Source organism: Solea solea, chromosome 2 (assembly GCF_958295425.1).
Source record: "Solea solea chromosome 2, fSolSol10.1, whole genome shotgun sequence".
Lineage (NCBI taxonomy): Eukaryota > Metazoa > Chordata > Actinopteri > Pleuronectiformes > Soleidae > Solea > Solea solea.
In genome coordinates, this window is record NC_081135.1 from 10884637 (window position 1) to 10907593 (window position 22957).

Sequence of the window (22957 nt, forward strand, 5' to 3'; positions counted from 1 at the left end):
GTGTGTGTTCGCCTCAGACGCTGCAAACATGTAGTTGCAGTAATGTTCGTCTCTGATTCTCCCCCTCCCTCCCTTCTCTCACATACATATCCAGATCCAGAGCTTCTCTCATCTCTCCTCTCCAAGCTCCGGCAGCTCCACCCACCTGCAGATAAAAGCCAAGCCCTCGGCGGAGCTGCTGCTGTTCAGCGTCTGACGCAAACCCCTCAGAGCTGTGTGATACTTCCAACCCTGCACAACAGCAGCACTAAGGTAAGGGATGCTTTGACACTGGCACTGCAGGGTTTCATGTCTTGTTTGGACATTGTTTTTGTGCAGAATCAGCAATCACGGGCTGCAAAGGCATAGTCAAGTTGACACTTTTGAGTTTTTCTTGCATTGTTGTGCCTTGATTTCAACATTTCCCCCCTTCTCTCTTGGCAAAGTCATGTCTTTTTGAATTCTTGGAGCAATCTCAACAACTTTTTTGGATGGCATGACACGAGAAAAGGAATGTTTATAGGGGCAGAGCGGAAATTAAAATCATTTCTTTGACTTCCAAAATGTATCTTTAAACACCCTCTTTCACAGATGTGATAATGTCACAGTTTTCCAAATGCAAAGAAACACACACACACACACACACACACACATATATATATATATATATATATATATATATATATACATATAACAACTTTGGTACAAATAAATGTGGTGCAGCATCTTGATAGAATTAAGCAAGAGTAAATGGAATTTTAGTCTTTCAAGAAAAGGGGGAAAAAATGCAGACACTGTTTCGTCCAGTGTTTGAAGAAGAAAAGGATTCAGTGTTGAGGTTTTTTAACTGCACCACTATTCCACATAAATAGGAGGAAAACAGGATTAGAATCCGTTTCATAAAAGAGACTTTCTTGGCAGCACTTTGCTGAGAAATGACTCAGAGATGGAAAGTTTCAGAAAATCTTTTAGGCATCTTTTCTTTCTTTTTTTTTAAGTTTTTTTCCGCATTTTTGACCCAAAACACGCAGACGTGAACGTTTTCACACAGATTATTTTAGCCTCTTAGCACAAACTGATCACGGAGTATCCAAGTGTGCACCTGCCAGGAAGCATTTGGGAATCCCTGCTTCACACCCACTTTAGTTTTATCACAATCTTAAGCATGTCCAATTTTCTAATGGAGCTTTTTTCACCTCATTTTTCTGCTGCATGTGAGCGAGAAATGTGTTAGAATAAATTGCATGCAAGAGTAGCATGACAGGAGACGTGTTCTGGTGGAGTACATGATGTAGAAAAGGGATTTTTAACTCCAATGAGGTCAGGTTTCATGGATCTATCCTCCCAGTGTTTGCTTTTGCTCTTGTTTTTTCTCTTTCTCACAGAGAAAGCTCCTAATGAGGTAGAATGTGGTGAGAGGAGCTCACACAGTTGAGGTTAAATAAGTCTGACAATTAACTTTCTGATGGATTTTGTTCACCACAGCTCTTAAAGTCAGCGTGAAGGGCTGCTGGTCTAAGCAAAAATAGTGTTAATCAGTGTTAAACACTAAATTAGCACAGTGGGAACTCACATAACAGTGTTGTGCAGATGTTAGAAAGCTTCAGCATGCAGGGACGTGAAGTTTACCTGCTTATTTTGGAAGAGTTGATCAAACTGGCAGCAAGTCTGGATCAACCGCAAGACCTCCCAACATGTAATTGATGCATTTTGAGGATGTTTTTAGACCTGCAAAGAAAAATACAAATGCAAAATATGAATAGAATTAGCAAAATAATAAGGAAATTATTAAAATATTTAAAAAATGAGGATATAAAAATACAGATAGAATAAGAATGAGAATAAGTAATGAAATATGACAAGAATATAATATATACAGTATATATATTTTAGAATAAGCATTACAACAAGATGATAAAACAGTTTTATGTAAAAAATGTAAACATGAGAGAAAAGATTTAATAATAAGTATTTAAAATATTAATTATTACACCAGTTACAATATATGCATACAGATTTATGTCATTTCTGACCAGGATGTGACAAATAGTGCAACAGACACTGTAAATACACCTTTACAAACCTTTATCACTGAATATATCTAAATGATTCTTGATGTTTTACCATGAACTTTATTATAAATACCTACAACTGTAATGAAACTTTACATGATATAAACAACATTTGATCATTTTCAGTCTACATTTTTGATGATATTTGGTCTGCATGTGTCTTTTCACATGTAGAAAAAGGAAATTTCACCGTTGCTGTGGAGTTTACTCAGTGTGTGACTTGGTGTCATGATCAGGTTGACACTGGGATACTGAAATAAATACTACATCGTCGCATTGTACAAAACTGTTCCAGGTGAGGAAAAGAATCAGCCACAGCCACAGCCACACTATACACAGAGTACAGTTGCATGTCTTTTTGAGGTTATGAGTGTGTATTAGTGTGTGTCTGAACTGTGTCTGAGATGGAGCTTCTCACGTGAACTCCTGAGGTTTGGCTCCAGTGAAGCTCCACAGGAGAAAAATGTCTCTTGTGCTTTTCAAAACTATGTGCTTGTCAGGAACTGACTCTATGGACTGTCACATTTACTCAACTTAAATGTCTTGGGCAATGGTTCTGACTGTTTAAAGTAATAATTGGACATTCAGGGGGTTTTCACAGTGGATTAATACCTGGGATGGCCCAATACCAATTTTTGCTATTGACATCGTCTCCACTCACACATTTACTGTATTCAAAAGTGTTTATTTTTTAACAACCGCAGGTCTTCAAAATGTTATATGTGGATCGCCATCTGGACAAACCTCACCGGTTACTGCTAAACACAATCCAAAATCACCACTCATCATATGTTTAAGTTAATTAAGTCACGTTAGCCCTTAAGTATCGAGGACAACTACACAGCGTTCTTATAAGATGCTATAAAATGCTAAGAAAATGTGTTTGATAGGTGACAAACCAACAAATGTGTACAAATTCAAAGGAATAGATAAAGAAAATGAAACACAATCAAAACCCAAAGATTAAAAACAGCATCAAATCAAATAATATATATGGCACATGTCCTACCTCAGTCTCAAACCATCCATGTGGCCTTACCCCCAGAATGACCCGCTTAGATCTTTAGGCAAGTAATCTTTCAAAGGACACTCAGTCTTTTCTTTTCCTGAAAATATGTATATGTACAGTTGGTTTCTCATTGATCCAATAACATAAAATACACTTTCAAGTTTTACAAGTTGTCTAGAACTTTACAAGTCAAAATTATGGGCTCTCCACCTGTGTAACGTGACTTTTTATGTTATATTTAGGATAGCTCGTATCAGATTTGACATTTTCTTTTTAATATGACTTTTTCTTTTTCTTTCGGCTTCTCCCTCCTCTAGGGGTCGCCGCAGCGGATGGTCCACATTATTTGGCAGAGATTTTTATCTCGGCTTGAGACCGGCACTAGGAGTACACTGGATGTGGCCTCCCCCTGTGGCTGGGGTCAATTTGGAGTGTTGCTCAGTGGTACCCCAGCCCTTGACCTGGCAGGGACTCAAACCGGTAACCCACTGGTTACAAGCCAAGTTCCATTTACACTTCAGTGTGTAAGAATTAGTGCCATCTAATGGTGAGACTGCAAAGTCTCCTAATTGTTACACACTGGACCTTTAAAAAGATTTAATCAAATGTCACATTTGCTTTTATCCAAGGCTGTAGGAATAGAATGCTGAGCCTCCACACTCGATGTTCCTTTCATCAGGCTCGTACTGTTCACGTCTCACGACTCGATTTCCTCTCTCTCTCTCTGTCTCTGTCTCCGTCTTGCACATTGCAAGTTCTCACCTCCTGAACAGGAAGCGTTTATGTAGCGTGGAGAGAATGTGTCTCTTGATCCCGCAGCTGCGAGTCAAGCCATGTGTCCAAACGCTCCACCTCTGCTACCGTGCAGCGCGCCGCAGCCTCACCGATGCCTCAAAATGTGAATCCTAAATCACTCCTGTGGTCGTTCTACGTTGTAAATCAAGAACCAAGTGATTACGCTCTCACATTAGCCACCAGCAAGTGGTAGTTTAATTTATATACACGATTCTGCAATTACAGATCTAAATTCTGCAGATTTATTGCAAAGCATCCCTTATCTAAACTCCTAGTAGACGGAGTCGGAGTCCTTATTATGCCTCGTAAATACTCCACCGCAGAAACATCTGGACACTAGGAAAGGGAAGGATTATATTTCTTCCATGAGTGGCATATTTTACGGTGTGACTGCGTAACGCATTAAGCCTCCCGAGAACGCCGTCGTAGATAAACGTCCGTCACAAGACAGACGATCTATGCATGTTGCAGTGAGCCTGTAAAACTGATCCCAGTGATCTCAATAAATTGATATGTGCACAGAGACGTCAGAGTTTGGAAAAGGCGGACGACTGAAAACCATAATGACTGATGACTTGTTGGACAGTGCGCCTCACGTAGAGTTTCAAAATCCTCTCGGGGGGAAACCATCAAAGTGGAACTTCCAGCAATAAACCCTGAGAAACTCTCTCTCAAAACAACATATAATCACCAGCTAGTCATTTTTAAAATATTAAACCGTGCCCACCAATTACAGCTCCTCTGGAAACTTTGGTTCGCCCAGTTGCACTAAATTGTTTGTTTCAGTTGCAAGAGTGTTCATCGCAGGAGGATGGAAATCCTCTGAAGTGTTCACGGTCAATTTGTGGCATTGCTTTTGCTCTTGACATGTTGATATCTTTCTATGATGAAATGGCGGTGGTGAAAGAACAAAGTAGAACCTTTTTTCAAGGAGAATTACCAAAATGAATCAATTACAAGCAAAATCTGCAAATTAGGCGTCAACAGTTAAGATCGAAATGTATCTCTGGATACAACATTATTAGATTTAAATATAAACAAATGTGTGTTACACTCAGACTTTTGTCAATTGAGTAAACACAATGTTGATTTAGTCGTCTCTCTCTGTGTTTCTTAGTATAGCGGTGTTTAGATGTAGTGTCACCGGGTGACATTCCCGCTCTGCTTGCAGGAAGTGATGTGTGTCATCTCACTTCCTCACACTAGGCTTAATATGCTTTTATTTGTGTTCTTTTTCATATTTATAAACATCATTTTGCATACCTGTCCATCCCGGTTCCATTATTCACTGACAGTATTGTTTTTGGCATCATTGTGTAGTACTGTCTGAATTTGCCCCAGCGTGGGATCAAAGTCAAATCTAATTCTCGGTCAAAATCTATGTTTTGCAGCAGTTATCTATTGTGTCTGAAGAAAATGTTCTTTCCAGCTTGTCTGTAAAATGGAAAAGGTAAATGTTTGTGGATTAAAAGAAAATCAAAAGGCTAAATAACATTAGATTAATATTGAATTAAAGTTAAATACACGTAAATCGGAGTATAGGCGACAAAATAACCTACATGTAGCACAACATTTAATAGCACTTTTATCTCCTTTCAGTCAAAATCAGTAGATCATCCACATAGTAACTGTGTTTGACTCTCATTTCTCTTATTTCCTCTGTTGCCCTTCAGTATAACAGTGCTCTACAGTCACACACATGTTCTCCATCATTGATTGGCTGCAAAATGTAAACAGAGGGGGCCGAAAATTCACCTTATGTCACCTTATGGCAGCAGGCCTGTGTGTAAACTATGACAAAGCATGTACATTTCCTCAGATTCTGATATAAAAACAACACATTGACTATCATAAATGGCTCTTTTTCCTAACTTAAATGAAAAAGATAACGTATACACTCACTTTAAAACTGTGCTTGCATACAATCATTGTGTGAATGGAGTTTCTTTCCGTCAGCGTTCACTGGAAAGACTCAGACGGAGAAGAAGAAGGAGAACAACATGCAGCCTCTTCTCAGATTTACACAGTTTACACAAAATATGTTTATGCAGCTGCAAGCGGCAGAACTCCCCCCAGAGCTTGTGGTTTATGTGCAGCATAAGTGATCAGATGTGATTAGTAGCCAAACTCCGTTGCTGCCTGTAAAAATAATCATCACCAGACAGCGGAGTGTCCCTTTGAGAACCAGAGTGCGAGGGGTCAGTAGAAATGTGGTAAAAATCACAGGAAGTTCAGGGGAAAAGTTGGATGAGACCCTCACTAAAAGTAAAAGCTTGGAAAAGTCCGGACAACCGCACGAGCGTTTCTGTCCCGCCGCCCAAGATAGTGCAGCATGTCGTGTAAAATAAGCTCTAAAGTGCGTTGTCCCGTGTTTTCCACTGATTGCTTTTTCTCTGTGTAGACGTGAAGTATGTGAAACTCTGAAGTGCCTCTCAGTTCTGAGTTGCTTTTAACTTCTGTCCACTGACACCGGATACTGTGTTTTGACAGAGCTCAGAGCTAATAGGAAAATAATTCTCCACCCGCCCTCCGATCTTTGCCTGAAATGAAAATTGTGGCCAGACATTCGGTGGCTTGTGGTTTCCAGAACTGTAGGAGGGAGAAAATCTGTCAATGATGAGATGGGTGAACAGGTCGTTCAGGCTCTGTGTGTGTGTGTGTGTGTGTGAGAGGAGGACATTTTGTGAAAGTGAGGACACTTTGGCTGCTCCTCACGTACTGTCACACCTTAGAACGGATGTTTATGTGTTAAGACTTGGGTTTAGGGTTAGAATTGGGTCAGTCTTTGCTGTGTAGGTGTGTGTGTGTCTTTTTTTAAAAACTGATAGTCCTCAATTGGACCAAATCCCAGATTAAATGAGGCAGAACTTTATTTCTAATGTTCTGATTAATAACAGAGGTAGCATTTTAGTTGTGGTTAGGTTAGGGTAAGGCATTAACTGGTTACAGTTAAGTGCAGCACTCAGTAGAACCACATGTGATGCACACAAGGACTTTGATAAATAAAAGCATAAAAGCCCAGTTTAGACCTGGTATTAACATCCGTCCTCCGTGATCCAATCGCATGTGGACCCTGCATTTCCTGTGACCACAATAGATCAGGTATAGCTCCGCTCTGCCCTGAATGCACAATATCGATATTGGCTTTAAAATGTATTATTGGATATAAGCATGCCAGATCCCCCAATAGAACTACTGCTGCTATCTACTTGACTTCTATGCTTGCGCTCTCTCAGCTGAAAAGCAGCTTTGAGTGGTCATCAGGACAAAAGTGCTCTATAAATACAGACCAAACCGTCGGTAGACAGTAAGAATCTTAAATCTATTTTAAGGGAGCATTAAAAGAACCCCATTATGTAAATTTTAAAGGCAAATTCAAATACTTGAGTGGCATTTTGCCAGGGGGGCCATGCTTATTTCTGAAAGTAGTTTGTACATTTGTATATGTGTGTCAAAGATTTGATAAAGCAGTAGAAGATATTATCCTCCATATGAGGGTTGTTGAGGTGCTGTGCCGATCTCAGCTGAAATAGGGCGATAGGCGGGGAACACCCTGGACAGTTCGTCAGTCCATCGCAGAGCTACTCAGAGACAATTTAGAGTGTCGATTCACATAATCGCCATATTGCATGTTTTTGGACTGTGGGAGGAAACCAGAGAACCCGAAGAATACCCACACACGCACAAGGAGAGGTCCTTGTTCCGATCGGGTCCCTCACTTGTTTTCTTCTTTGAGAAAATCAGTTTAAACTTTGCCCAAAGATCCTAAGCTTTGGTGAATTCAAGGCTGCAAACATTTGCGATGGCAACCTTCACTCTGCAAAGACACAGAGTAGGTGTGAAGGAATGCTAAGTAGGTTTAAGAGGAGCTGGAGCAGGCGAGCAGACATAATGTGAGAGAAACTCAGAGTTCTCCCTTCCCACCAACATAAGCTGGGATGTGAGGAAACCGAAAATGTTGCTCAATGACTGAGGCAGGATAAATTACCTGCTCGCAGATGTAAATGGCAGGGAATTCAGAGAAGGAAAATAGCCCCAGGTCCAGAATATGCTGAGAATATGACTTGTGGTCTGTGAGGATAATGCAGCTTTGATAGATCGACGTGTTGCTCTTGAGCCTGTGGATGGAAAATACCACAGGATGCATCGGCTAATCTCCAGTTACACTTCATTATAGAAGAACAGCACTTTACTAAAGTGTTTAAATCATCGTCATCAGCACACACAGAGAGCATTTAATCCTCCAGCAGACTGATACAACTGTCAGTGGAATAGAAATGGTGCCCTCTACTGAAGCTCTAGCCTCACTTTTGGCTTTGCTTACAGTTAGATTGGTCAGGATATAACCTTCTGTACGATTAGGTTATAGTATACAGTAGTATACCTCTTTTTTTATTCATTCAAAATTGTTTTGGGTTATAAAATGTCAACTGTAGTTTTAAGAAAGGTAACATTTAACTTTTTTCCCTAGGAAAGTCAGTTTTCTGTTCATTGGTTAAACTAAAGATTATTGTTCAAGTTTAGGGTGTTGATAATTAAGCGATTCTTCTGAGGTCACTACATTGGCATCCATTTATTTAGATAAATCAGAACGGAGGTTCTGCCTCATTAGGGCCAGGTTCTGGTCTCCACTAGGACCACGGGTCCTGAGGAAAGGACATACACACACACACAGGTGCATTCCCCGGATATCTTGGATGCTACTGTTGTTAGCTGTTCGCTTGCATTCCTCAGTGTGTGTGTGTGTGTGTGTGTGTGTTTTCCACGCCACACCGACTGAAATATTACAAGTATTTTTGATTCATTTTGCTGTTAAAAATGTTAAGGGCAGACTGAAAACACGCAGCCATAGACATTTTTATTCCCTATTTCAGTTGATCCAGCTGCTTGAAAAAGAAAAAAAAATCTACATATTATATATAGAGAGAAACAGAGAGATTGTTGTTGCTGTAGCCCAGTGGTCAGTCATGATTTGTAGAGTTAATTCAATTTGAAATAGAAGCATAATCACAAACCAGAAAAGTGCACATTCCTCCAGGGACACTGAAGTTCACGTTATTATTCATAACTGTGGCAGAATTTACTTGTCCATAGATATTAGTATTCTGAATATGCCCCTTTTAAAAGAAAAAGCTCTCAACTGCTTGAGAGCAGAGGGCAGCTCAAGGCCGAGCAGAAGGGAATTGGGCTTGTCATCGGAGGGTTGCCAGTTTGAATCAAGGGGCTGGGGTACCCCTGAGCAAGGTCCTCATTCACTCCATACATCATCAGGAAAGGGCATCTGGTATAAACATCTCCTAAAATTACTGCTTGAGAAAGTCACTTTGGGTTAGGAGTGCAATCTAAAAGGAAGTGGGAAAAGAACAAGTCATTTAATGGCTAACACATTACATCACAGTACACTGACAATAATAGTTAGTGTGTTAATGTATGTTGTTAGTGTACTGTAATGTAAAGTGCTACTATTATATACATATGCAGTGTTTATAAGAACCTTTTCATGGAATTATTTTTATTTTAAAAATCTGATTCATGTCAGTGAGTGGAAACAGTTTTATTTTAAAGCACTTTTCATCCACAAAGAAACATTTAAAAGCAACACAGAGGCAAAATTGAAAGAAATCAATACAAATACTTTGCACATTTTGAAAATACATATATATAATGTGTGTGTATATATATATATATATATATATATATAGTAAAAAGAGAGTAAATAAATTATTAAATTAATTATAAAATTAAAAACGACAACAACCATAGCAATTTCAAAGATATTGGGTTAGAGTGCAGGGTTAGGTTGGTTAGGTTATACTAGGTGCAGGTCCTGTGTTCAGCTGTTCATTTAAAGGTTTCATTAAAATGCCCAAAAAAAATAGTAACTTAATTTTTTTTATGAATAAAATGTATAAAAATAAGGCTTTTATGAAAACACTGATTAAAAAACTGCTGACCAACACACAAACCATTCATAATTGTTAAATTAGGCTAAAATAGAAGACTCTGGGTGAGAGAGAGAGAATTTAGGAGCCATAAGAGCTGAATCTTTAAAAAGAGCCGGACTTCCCATCACTATTTTTCCTCCACTTCTTAATAACAGAATCCCTCAATTTTCATATATAATGACCTTCCTTTTGTTGGAAACACATAAACCAGGCCTGACCACAAGCGGTGAAGACTGGCAGCCGTATCTGTAAGCAATGACATGCCTCTGCTCTTCATCATTTGTTTATCAAAAGCACCTCCATCTGGAATCAGTCAGGAAGAGGAGACTCAAGAGAGAAGAAGTGGAAATCTGATTATTTTTCAAAAGTTATGCTGGAGGTGATAAAATACATGCGACTCATCACCACGCGGAGCCAAACGTGTTCCAGAGGAACCGACGTTCACTGTGGGGAGCGAGAGATCTTGTGTTGCACCGGATTATCACGGAGGAGCTGGCGTTGTCTGAGGAGTTTTCATCAAAATGCAGGTCAGGCACGAGATGAAGGAACTCCAGAAAATGAGCAAGGAAGTCACTTTCTGCCTGGGGTTTTGTTTTGCTGGGATGTGAAGGACACAGCTGAGCCCAGTAAATCTGTTTTAGTTCTACCTTCCTTGAGTAAAAAGACCAGGCCGTCAAGACCACCAGAGGGCGACTCCACTGGCAAAAAGAACTCCATTTGAATGATGGTCTATGGAGAAACAAGATTGTACTTCTCACTTGATTTTGTAACATCAGGAGACATTTCCGTAAGGAGTTAATGGGGCAACAACAATGGTAGAGTTTTCAACCGAACTCTGATATACACGGCTGACTGTTACAACCCCCAATTGAACCAAGTCTAGCGGACTATTAAGTGTAAAAAAACAAACACATGTACGAGTAACGGGTGGGAGTTTTTTTTTGTGCGACCGATGCCTAACTGGCCCTTTTTTTACAATGATACAGTATATTTGTATGGGCCTTAAAAGACTCCGTCTTGCAAATGTCAAGGGCAATGCCCGATGTGTCTTTTTTTTCTCTGTTCAATCAAAAATGTTCTATACATCCGTGTGTATTCATACCAAGTAACGAAGATAAAATTGAGACTCTTCTTTCGTATTTTACTTTATTTTGGAAGAAGGAAACTCCTGCATCTATTGTGTATTAGGACACAATCTAAAATCTCAAGTCATCATTGAGACACTACCCTGTCTCAAACACCTTAAACGTCAATCCTTAAACTTCTAGACCTTGTCTCTTCCCAAATACCCCCAAAATAAACTATTTTGTCAGAAACTTTATCTGTAATCCTAACTCATGAAAGATCCAAAATTCTGTGAGCTTTTATTTTGTATACATGCCCAGAACAACATTTATTGATTGATAATTTGGATGGTTCTAGATCTCCTCAAAATTATCCTGTAAAGCAAAGAGGGGTAATGTCTTCTGAGGCAGGTGATGGGAAAAATATAGTCTTTGCCTCAGAATTGTAACAAATATTGTTTATTTAATTGGGTCTTATTGGATATTGATTTTCAAGGCGAGAGCACAGAGTTTTTGCCATTAAAACAAGCTGTTTATATGTGTATTTTGTGGCCAAAACACTACTTTTCCGCATGTGTCTTAGGCCACGTCCAGACGGCATCGTTTCAGGAAATATCTCCGTCCACATGGAACCCCCTGAAACTACTCAAAACTGTAGTTGCGCTGTAACGTTACACCAAAATCCAGAGACAAAGACGTTGTAAACATTACATATAATAACAGAAACAGAGACAGGATGAACTGAGCCAGGGGAAAGAAAGGGAAATAATGTCTGTTGAGAAGAATTTCTGCCAAAGCTGTTTTAAACTTTCAGAAGCTCCGTCACACAAGCAGCTCATTCTGTAAATGTGATGGAATGAGCGTCTTCCCTTTTTCTTTGTTTCGATAAGCCATGAAACCTTTTGATGTATCCTTGGAGGTGGAAGGAAAACATGTGTTTCAAAGTGGCGGCCTGTCCTCTTTTGTTTTGCTGACGGATTGTTTTACAGAAGTTGTCTCATTTCCTCGCCAAAGCATGTGCTCCCTCTTTAGTCTGGAGAGAACAGCAGCTCTCTGCGCGCGTACAAAGGATTTTCACACCGGCTGCGATTGGCTTTAACATCCCCATGTGTGAAATCATGTTCATATTTACAAGGTCAATATTTGAGGCTCAATCCATTGATTGGACTTTATCGGAAGATGTTGAACATTTTATTGTTTCAGTACCAGAGTTAGTACATTTTAAAAGTTATTTTAATTCGTTATTAAACTCCGACTCCTGATCCAACATTAAGAAAAAATCCTCTACCCCACAGTCTTGTAAAAACACGAGCCAGGCCACAAATAACTTTAAAAGAAATTTAGTTTAGAGTTTGAATTTGAATATGAATGACGTATGATGTTATAAGATTAGAAAAACATAACTCCAGTTTTTTCCCTGTCAGTTAAAGGAGTTGTTGTTGTTTACCCACAATGACAGGTCAACGCTTTTCCACTATACATTATGTATATCATACATTGGCCACCATACACCATGCATTATATATCATAGACCTGGGGTGTCAAACTCATTTTAGTTCAGGGGTCACATACAATGCAATTTGATCTCAAGTGGGCCGGACCAGTAAAATAATAACATAATAACCTATAAACAACAAGGAATGTTTCCCTTTGTTTTACATTTAATGAAGTGTGACGGCCTGATATTTCTTGAGAAAAATTAAGTGCAATTTCAACAATATTGTGCAAAAGTTTACAACAACGTACAGATCACAGTGGAAAGGCACACGACATTTAGTCCCAGGTATCTGAAACTGACAAATATAGTTTTAGTTTAGTAGTTTATAGTTTTGTTCTAACACCATACAACAGACACCAAAAACTATACTCTACGCTATGAACACTACACACCATATACTAAACACATGGCAAGAAAACAAAGCTGCATTTAACTGATTTGATAAAAAAAAAAAAAAAAACACCTCTCAGCCTCTACAGCAGGGGTGTCAAACTCAAATGACCTAGGGGCCAATGAGCATCTAGTCTGGTCAAGAGGGGGCCGGACTAGAGAAAGAAAGTGTGTGTGTGTGGGGGGGGGGGGGGAAATGTTCAGTAGTGGTTGGGCAATAAAAAAAAAGATATTCATGATGATATTTCACTGAATTTCAAAGTAAAAGTGCTCGTTTCGACAGTAATAACATATTTATGATGCAAAAAAGGGGAAATAAATCTGAAATCAACTAAATAATAATGTGGACAACTGTATCTAAAACACTTAACAGGCTCTTATATACATATATATATTTAGTATTATATTCTGTCTATATTCTATCACCTCACTGTGTTTAAAGGAAGAGGAGGTCACGTTTTCATTATAAAAGGATTTTAAGTGGTGGGCCGCATGTAATCGATTGGGGGGTACCACATGTGTGTCACGGGCCACCAATTTGACATCTCTGCTGTACATAGTTATTTATCCGCATATCATGAATTCAAAATTTGAATTAACAGCAGTCACACAGATTGTGAAGCAAATTTGTGAATGGAACTATGAAAATTTATTTCAGATTGCTTTTCCTGATCCAAACTCCTCTATGAAACAGACCCAAAGAGAACCCCTCTATGCACTTTCCTTATATGGGCATATACTCTAGCTGTACAGGCTCTGAAGTCTCCGTCCATGCTGCAGGATCTATACATTCTGCAGGTTGTTGTCCTCATCACACGACTCACTTTGTTTTCCTTTGTGATCGCAGTAGCAGAACATCGTAACACGAGCTTCCACGTGTCTCCGCACTCACAATTCCACTGCGTTACATCACACGCCGTTTAGAAATTGACATTTATCTCCCAGATGTTCCAAATAGACACTTTCATAATTCGACACTCCTGTTCTATTTGCTTTTATTACCCCGGTCCCGACATTCCTCAAGGAAATAGGTGTGTCTCTGCACAACTGTATCAAGGCCAGAGTATGTCTACCACGTGTGTTTGGCAGTGCAGTGTTACAAATCCCAGCCGTCTGTGAAAGGTCACCAACCAGACGTTTATGGAACCTGACATTTATATCCATATAAATATATATATATATATATATATATATATATATATATATATATACAGTATATATACAGTATATATATTGAAGGGAAGTGCAGGATTGCAGCTAACACCTGGCCAGAGTCCCGTGCGTGGCCACCATCCCACTCAGGCTTTGGAAAAGACCCAGAGAAGCGACTGAAAGGAAGCAGAGGAGGAAGCAGGCGAGGGAGCTGCTGGCCAGAGAGAGAGAGAGGTTTCAGGTTGTCGGGAGGAAATGAGGACACTTTGAAAAGCAAGAGAATTTGTCAATTTCCCAGGGGAAAAAAGTTAATGAAATCAAATTAAAAAGATGAGCACAACGTCCCAACGTCAGCTTTTAATTGTGCAGTTTTAAATGTTTCAGATGAACATGCATCAGGAGAAAAAGTACTCTTTTTCTGTACTTAAAACCACGTGTGTGTGACTGTTTGTCATTATAGCAGCATTTAGGTCTCGTATCACCTGGCGCAGGAAATGACTGCTGGATTATGACCGAAAACACGCGTCCATGAAAGGTTTCAGAAGTGAATTGTACTGTTTAAAAAAAAATGTCGTTCAGCATTATGATGGGATAAATGCTTCTTGTCAATTGCTCCGTCAGTTTTCAGTTGCAGGACACAGCAGGTTAAATCATTTCTGTTCATGAAGACCAAACAGAGGCATAAAAATCACCAAAGCTTTAACCCTTTAACACCTAACCCAATGTCCAAAATATCCGTCTGGATTTTTTGCTTATTTTATAAGCATAAACCCTGAACCCTGAAAATGTTCTGTGAGTAAGTGCTTTTGCCAATTTTTTCCAGAATAACTTTCAATATCTGGCAGTTATTTACAATTTACTGCCTGTTAAAATGAAGAAAAACACTGTAGCCTTACAAGAGCAACAGATTGTGTGTGTTAAATTTGAAATTTGAACAGTATAAAACATATTTACAATAATATTTTCAGGCCTCTGGTGACAAAGACGCTGAATTGCCGGCTTCCTGCAACAGCGTGCGTGACATTACCGTAATAACCACACATAGGCTTTAACGTGCAACTTCTCAGCTTTCAAAACCCGCTGGATTTTGCCGATAGCACTTGTGCAAATGGGTTAAAGGGTTAAAAAAGGTTTAAATAAAATGTTAAATTAGTAAAAGCAAGAAAGGACAGGCTCTGTATTGTACTTAAGTACAAAAGTAATACCAAATTCATCAAGTCATGGTCTAGAAATCCAGCCAAATTTAGTTTGAACCAACCAACATTTTTTGCAGTATTTAAAAATAGTACTTATTTAGTACTATAGTAATATATATTTCCAAAACATCAAAATGATCCTTTAAACATTTTTGTAGCCAGATTTCAAGACATTCATTATCCTCCAGAGAAACCCATGTCAACCCTCTTACATCTGCAACACATTGATGGTGCTGATTAATGACACGGATTTCAGTATCTAAAGGACTATATTTCCATTGTTTCACTTCTTTGGTTCGATTTCAGAACACACAAACGCCACAGAGGTGGAAAACACACATTCACCCTCCACTGTTTGTTTTCACACTGTTCTCTTTGGCAGAGTTTAACCGGCCTCTTTAGCACAGACGTGTCTGAACGATCAAAAATGTGCTCAACACTGGCCTACGTGGGGCCCCTCTTAATTATGATATATATTTTAGTAATGTGCTTTGTGTAATTCATGTCAAGGATATGAGACTCTGAGGCTTCCACATGTGTAAACACAGGAAAAGAGGGGCCTTTTCCTTCTTTTTCGAGTTTGACCACAGAGCATTTAATAACCAACCTGTTGCCTTTTCAAAATAATGTCTTCATTTATCAGCTTTATATGGAAGAGCACAGCCTGCTGGTCACAAAATAACATTAAGTCCAATGTCCCCGTTAAACTGGTGACCTGGGCCTTAGGGACCCTAAGCAGAATTTGATTTGGGCCCCCCCTTTCCCACCACCTTGGAGTAGCTGGTGCTATTATTAACAATTATTATTGTTGCAAATGTATAATAAACAATAATTCTAGTTCTCCAGAACTGGAATTGAAAAATAACAAAATACAACAGCAGATTTTGCATTTGCTGTAAACAAAGTGCAAGACTTTACGTCAAACGTCGCAGGATTTGTTTCAATTTACATCTCCTTTTTCTGGAGGTATCACATTTCCTTCATAACATGTGTCCATTAATTTATTCATAGAGCTGAATTGAGGTTGTCAACAAGGCTGAACAATATACCGCCTCAATTGTTGGAAGTAAAACAATTTACTGGTACCCTTCCCTTGGGGTACCAGAGTCACTCGCTTTGCGATTGCTGTAAAGATCCCATAGAAGTCGACACAGTCTGTTATCACAGCCACAAACCAAGAAGGAAAAAATGGGCAGCTGGATGTCCTTCTTTGTTGTCCGTTGTGTTGTTGTCTGTTGTGTTTGGATGTTGTTGCTCATTGTCATCGTACCTATTTCTATTAAATGTAAACACATTAAATGAAAGTTACATAAAAAGAGGAACACACACAGACCCAAAAGTAATGGGTGTTTATTTGCAGAAATGTAATTCTACTTTTTTAGCCTTAGAATGAGCCTTTAAAACGTACTTAAGGAAAGGTTCTTGCTTTATAAAGGCTGCCATCTTGAGCCTACATTTTTATATGGCAGCCCATATGGACTTGAGTTTTGCCTTTTGAGCAGGAGGTTACTATGAAAATTATTTTCATTATATTCCCAATAATCAATTTTATTAAAGACCATGACTACTGCACAAGCACACATTATAAGTATATAGCCGGGATGAAGAGAGAGACTCATATTTGTGTCATGTTTTTACTTTTTATTTAATTCTCTCCTGCAGAAAATGGAGGCTGTATCCCTCCACTTCTCCTATCTACTCATCCCAGTGTTCCAGCTGTGTTTATTGCGCCTGGCCCATGGTGGTGCATTTTATGGACATAAGCAGCCACCTCAACAGCACCAGCCCCTGCCACAGCACAATGATGGGTATCCTCAGCAACAGTTTCTGGGCAACGAGATGCCACTAATGCCATTGTTGCCTCAGTTTGAAAAAGGCCTTCCTCACCTGCCTTTCCAAAAAGGCATAGAAAGGCCACTGACTGAGGGCAAAGGTGAGGAAAAAGAAAAATGTAAAATGAATACTTGATTTATTAAAGTACAAATGTATATGTTTACTGTATACAATAGGAAATGACCACTTTCACCATTTTTACAATCATTTCACACAAAGTGTGAAATACAACTCATTTCACACTTTCACAGCAAATTCATGTAATTAACATACGCTCACAAAGCTTGATATGAATAACAAACAAATATCAGATCAGATTGATTTAGTTTTTCATAATCAGTGTTCATTGATTTATTGAGTCAATGTTCATCCATGTTTCCTTTTTCCAGGACAAACATTTCCCAGAGGGGCTAAAGGACCACCTCCTTCTGTTCCTGGTGGAGAGGGACCACGAGGAATTCAGGGTCCCCCTGGACCAATAGGACCACAAGGGCCTGCTGGACCGCCAGGCCAGGGATTGCCAGGGTTACCAGGAAAGCCAGGGCCTCCTGGTCCTCAGGGTTATTCTGGAATAGGAAAACCTGGCGTGCCAGGATTACCAGGAAAACCAGGAGGACCAGGATTGCCTGGACAAAAAGGTGACCTGGGCCCTCATGGTGGTGAAGGACCAACTGGACTTCCTGGGCCGGCAGGGCTTCCAGGTCCACCTGGACTCCCTGCGATATCCAGAGTAGGAGGACAAGGGTTCCCAGGTCAGCAAGGGCCTCCAGGGGAGCCTGGTCAAAAGGGCCCACTTGGGCAACCTGGTCCCACAGGCTCTAAGGGGGAAAAGGGATTAGGTCTACCTGGTTTGCCAGGTTTGAAAGGACCTGTTGGACCACCAGGTCCACGTGGACAAGTGGGCAACCCTGGCATTGGTAAACCTGGTCTCAATGGTCTACCTGGACAACCAGGAATACCAGGCAAGCCAGGTCCTCCTGGAGAGCTAGGACAGGCAGGACCACCTGGGGAACCTGGCCAGCCAGGACCAGCAGGCTTGCAAGGCATTGGAAAACCAGGACAAGATGGTTTTAGAGGTCAACCGGGGCACCCAGGAGGTAAAGGAGAACCAGGTCCCCATGGTTTACCAGGGAGTCCAGGGTTGCCAGGCTATGGCAAACCAGGTTTTCCTGGACCTAAGGGTCACAAGGGACATGCTGGTCTTCCTGGATTTCCAGGTCCTAAAGGTGATAAAGGTCATGGAGGGCCTCAGGGGGTCATTGGTCCTAGTGGGCTTAGTGGTATGCCCGGCCCACCAGGTCCAATTGGGCTTCCTGGTAGTCTTGGCTTCCCAGGGCAAAAGGGAGATGATGGTGTTATGGGACTGAGAGGAAATCCTGGAATTAAAGGTGAATTAGGGCCTTCAGGTCTTCCAGGACAACCTGGTAGATCAGGGGAGGCAGGGCAACAAGGAGCAAGAGGTTTACAAGGCCCTATTGGACCAAAAGGAGAAGCTGGTATGAGAGGTTTACCTGGAGCCCATGGTGCTGGAGGATTAACAGGATCAAAAGGAGATGCAGGAAAATCTGGAGAGACAGGCCAGCAGGGTCCTCAGGGAATTCCAGGGCTTACAGGGCCAGGAGGACCACTTGGACCTCCTGGACTGCCAGGGCAAAAAGGTGAATTAGGCATGCCTGGTAATCCTGGCTATCCTGGTGATGGAAAGCCAGGGCCCCATGGTCATATTGGTCCTCAAGGTAACCCTGGCCCCAGTGGCCCTCCTGGACTTCCAGGGCAACCCGGACAACCTGGGCTACCTGGTCCTCCAGGACCACCTGCTGTTTCTCCTGACCTCGGACAGATTCTCCCTGTGACTGGTCCATACAGTGGCCAAAGACAAAGCTACAAGAAGCAGAAGAATGGAGGTGAGATTGGAGGAAATGGTGTAGAGATGCCTTCGTTCACAGCTAAACTCACAAATCCATTCCCTCTTGTTGGCTCTCCAGTAATATTTGACAAACTTCTGCACAATGGTAATCAAGACTACAATCCCCAAACTGGCATTTTCACCTGTAGCATACCAGGAGTCTACTACTTTGCATACCATGTCCACTGCAAAGGCAGTAATGTGTGGGTGGCACTCATGAAGAACAATGAGCCAGTAATGTACACTTACGATGAGTACACAAAGGGCTTGCTGGATCAGGCTTCAGGGAGTGCTGTACTCCCGTTACGACAAGGAGACACTGTGCATATGCAGCTGCCATCAGACCAGGCTGCAGGACTTTATGCTGGTCAATATGTGCACTCAACATTTTCTGGATACCTGTTGTACACAATGTAAGAAATGTTGTTTCAAGAAACGTGACATGACATTTTAATTGTAAATTGTACCATATTGATGGTAAAAGTAATTTTGTCTAAATGGTACAATGTGGGTCAAGTGAACTAGTTTACAGTGGTAACAGAATAATCTTTTTCATAGAGGCAACTAACCTCATTGAATTATTCTTTACATTGCAGTATATGCCTCACATCTGCACAGTATGTATATAAATATTGTGATAAACCATCTGGCAGTTGGTCATGACATATAGGAAGCAGCATATCCATATCGGTTTCTGTTTGGGAGTCAAAACATTACATATTTCAGTTGCCATAATAATTCTATGCTTACATTGTGCATTTATTATGATTTCATTTCACGTCATAATTCCTCAAACAGTATCACTTTCTGTTGCAGAATTGTATTCATTTTTTTATAACTCCTTCTTGGCTTCACAGTAATAAACTGTACATTGGGCATATACAATGGATGGTTTTATTGTACAGTGCATTTATTCAGATATCGCAGCACACATTCAGGTTGTGTATTTGGGATCATCATGTAGTTTAATTATTCTCTGTCTTTTTATGACATTAATAATGCAGCTTTCTCATACAACTAAATGTTTTGACAGTACTTCATGTACTTCATATCTCAATCCAAAACAAGAATACAGTTATATCCACAGTTTAGGAAGTTATCCTGTCCTTTCTGTATGACCATTTGATGCCAAATATTTGTTTTTGTACTAAATATTGTTTTGTTTTTTTTTTTTTAAAGGTTTTTTGTCAGTTTGTCAGTATTCTCTGTAATTTATTTGTTTGACTACTGATTCGTTGGGGTTGCTCTGTTTTTTTTTTGTTAAACTCTAAATTAAGGGATTCATTCCAAAATGCAGAGCACAATAAAAATGTTCTGTGTAAAAATAAAAATGAATAACACATATCCATTTATATATGTATGTGTGTGTGTATTACAGTTGTTACATTAATCCGTAGATGTGCCATTTTTAAATGAAATTCATTCTCCTCCCTTTTTTGTGTTCATTTATTTTTCCTCTGGACAACGGTGCACAGCATTAGCAAATTCAATACTGTGCCTGAATATGTTAATTTTGGCCTGTGTTTCTTTAACTGGTGACTTTTAATAAAGAAATTAAAACATTTGTCTTGACTGGTTCATTGCAGAGTTCCATAAAAATATATGGGCTCTGTGACAACCACATTGGTGGACATAAAAAACGTAGACTTAAAAGATAAAAACAGAATACAATAAAAGCATATTTAACAGTGAAATGACGAGCTTGTCAAAGCGGTGGGTCGGTAAAAAAACAACTATAAAAGATGTTATTGTACAGAATAAAATTATTGTCAATACGTAAGTTCATCATTTCACTGGAGAAAAAAGACATCGTGACAATATTACGACTTCCTTTCGAAAGAAAAGTTTGACCCTCCAGGAAGATGGAGGGTCAAACTTTGTTGTTTGATCCTCCATCGTAGTTTCCAGAACAAGCGGAAATGATACCTAAATAACCCGGAAGTCTACGGACAGCATCATCACTGCACAGCATGAACGCTGTCAGCTCCGTGTTAGCCGACATACGTGTACTTATCACACTGTTATAACTGTCAAGACACACAAGGTACGTTGCTGTGTTTCACTCGTTTACCTGTTTTACCACTAAACATTCCAGCAACTGTTGCAGGACGCGTATTTTATGCTACAGAAAACGTAACAAACAATATATAAGTTTGACCGACATTAGCTAACAGTTAGCAATCAGGCTGGATCAGTATCTGTTTATAAAAAAGCATTTTCTCTTCAATTGTAGTTCGTGCTCTTGTATAAATGATTGCAGACTGTATCCAAAGACGTCTTTATAACAAATTTATTCCTCTTCTTTATCGGCTATCTCAGTGATTCTTGTGATGGTACTATATTAAAATACAGTTCTACTGCATTTAGTAGGGTATGTGATCCGAGTGGAGAGGAGGACTTTTGACCGCGGTGTGTAGAAAATGATAGTGATGGGCAAATTGAGACACAATTGTTTCGAATATGGCTTCATTACTCGAAGCTTTAGTCATGTCACGTGATTTTTTTTTTTGCACCAAAGCAAGCTTTCAAGTAGTGGTTCTATGGAATTTTAGTTCAGGGTTTGAAGTAGATAATAGTTAGAGTCACCTTATCTCTATTGTTCATCTTAAGCTAATGTGACAATACCAGTGTGTGTGTGTGTGTGTGTGTGTGAAGTATATGTGAGGAAGAGGAGGAGGATGGTGAGAGAACAAATGGGAATAAATCTGCCTCCTGTGAAAAGTCTGTAGCTGCCTATTTACACCACTGTATTTTTTGGTTGTAATTGGAGACTTCAATATTTTCTTAGGTGGTACTTGGAATACAAAAGTGTGAGAAGCACTGGGCTAACTGATCGACTGCTGCGGTGTTTTGCTTCCAGACATCCACCATGGCTTCTCGAGCAGGTCCGAGAGCAGCAGGCACAGACGGCAGTGACTTCCAGCACCGGGAAAGGGTTGCTTCACACTACCAGATGAGGTTGGTTGGACATGAACTTTGCAAAATGTGTAATGTACCTTTTTTGCAAATGTTTTTTTTTAATCATTTTCTCATCACCGCTCTGTCTTGCCTCATGCAGCGTCGCTTTGAAGTCAGAAATCCGCAAACTCAACATTGTCCATATCGTGATCTGGGTCCTGATGGCAGCTCAGGTAATGACAAACCACAAGTCACATGACCCTAATCTTGAGATTTGTCAAATTTGCAACTTATTCAGCTTGAATGTAAATGTTTTCTGGTTTCTTTGCTTCATGTAAAAAATAAATCATAAGTACTAAACAAGACATATGTAAAATCATTATTTCAAGTAACAATAAACAATATTTTTATAGCAACATTTCTTCTCTCTTAGGTAACTGTGAGCCAGCTGAGCCTCGTCTCCCACAAGGTGGTGGCCTCACCCTACCAGTGGGAGTATCCCTACCTGCTGAGCATAATCCCCACAATCTTCAGCTTCTCAGCACTGCCTCGCAACAACATCAGCTACTTGGTGATTTCCATGATCAGTGCCGGCCTCTTCTGCGTGGCGCCACTGCTCTACGGTGGCATGGAGATGTTCCCCGTGGCACAGCAGCTTTACCGCCACGGCAAAGCGTACCGCTTCATCTTCGGCTTCTCGGCCGTGTCCGTCATGTACTTTGTGATCGTCATCGCTGTGCAGTTGCACGGCTGGCAAATCTACTACAGCAAGAAGCTGCTGGACCAGTGGTTCACCAGCACACAGGATAAAAAGAAGAAATGAGCACTGAGGTCTTTCTGTGAGCGTGCAGAGAAAATCTCCGTGAACTGGTGGTTTGAGCCACTAAGACTAAGAGAAGAGACTCTTCCCTTTTCAGCATCTTCTGTATTTCTATTTGTCAATTATGTTGACTGGAAATGAGTTTTTTGACGATTTGTGTGCTGCCTTAGATTAAAAGGAGAAAATCTCCAAAATACTCTTGTATCCTTTTCTCAATCTTCTCGTTCAGATGATGGGAAATTAATTGATTTAATAACATAAAGAGAATCACATTGAAAGAGCTACCACAAAAGGGGAAAAACTTCTCGTCACACTAATGCTTTAGCAACACACTTGTTTATAGTCAAAAAACATCATGTGTTGTCAGTAAAGAGAAACGATAAAGGTGTGTGTTTACACA

General features: G+C 40.1%; 2 protein-coding genes across 3 annotated transcripts; both read left to right on the top strand.

Moving 5' to 3' along the window:
- Window positions 1-121: 121 nt before the first annotated feature.
- LOC131441975 (collagen alpha-1(VIII) chain-like) lies at window positions 122-20403 on the top strand. The gene is made up of 3 exons (XM_058612389.1): window positions 122-252; window positions 16763-17033; window positions 17323-20403. The coding sequence occupies exons 2-3, from the start codon at window positions 16766-16768 to the stop codon at window positions 19254-19256; spliced, it is 2202 nt and encodes a 733-aa protein (XP_058468372.1). The 5' UTR covers window positions 122-252; window positions 16763-16765; the 3' UTR covers window positions 19257-20403.
- Window positions 20404-20746: 343 nt separating this feature from the next.
- On the top strand, window positions 20747-22754 carry jagn1b (jagunal homolog 1b). 2 transcript variants are annotated; one of them, XM_058612397.1, is made up of 4 exons: window positions 20747-20883; window positions 21700-21797; window positions 21898-21970; window positions 22171-22754. In XM_058612397.1, the coding sequence occupies exons 2-4, from the start codon at window positions 21709-21711 to the stop codon at window positions 22558-22560; spliced, it is 552 nt and encodes a 183-aa protein (XP_058468380.1). In that variant the 5' UTR covers window positions 20747-20883; window positions 21700-21708; the 3' UTR covers window positions 22561-22754. The 2 variants fall into 2 exon arrangements, with proteins under 2 accessions (XP_058468380.1, XP_058468379.1); XM_058612396.1 differs by having other exon boundaries at window positions 20771-20883; window positions 21628-21797.
- Window positions 22755-22957: the final 203 nt, after the last annotated feature.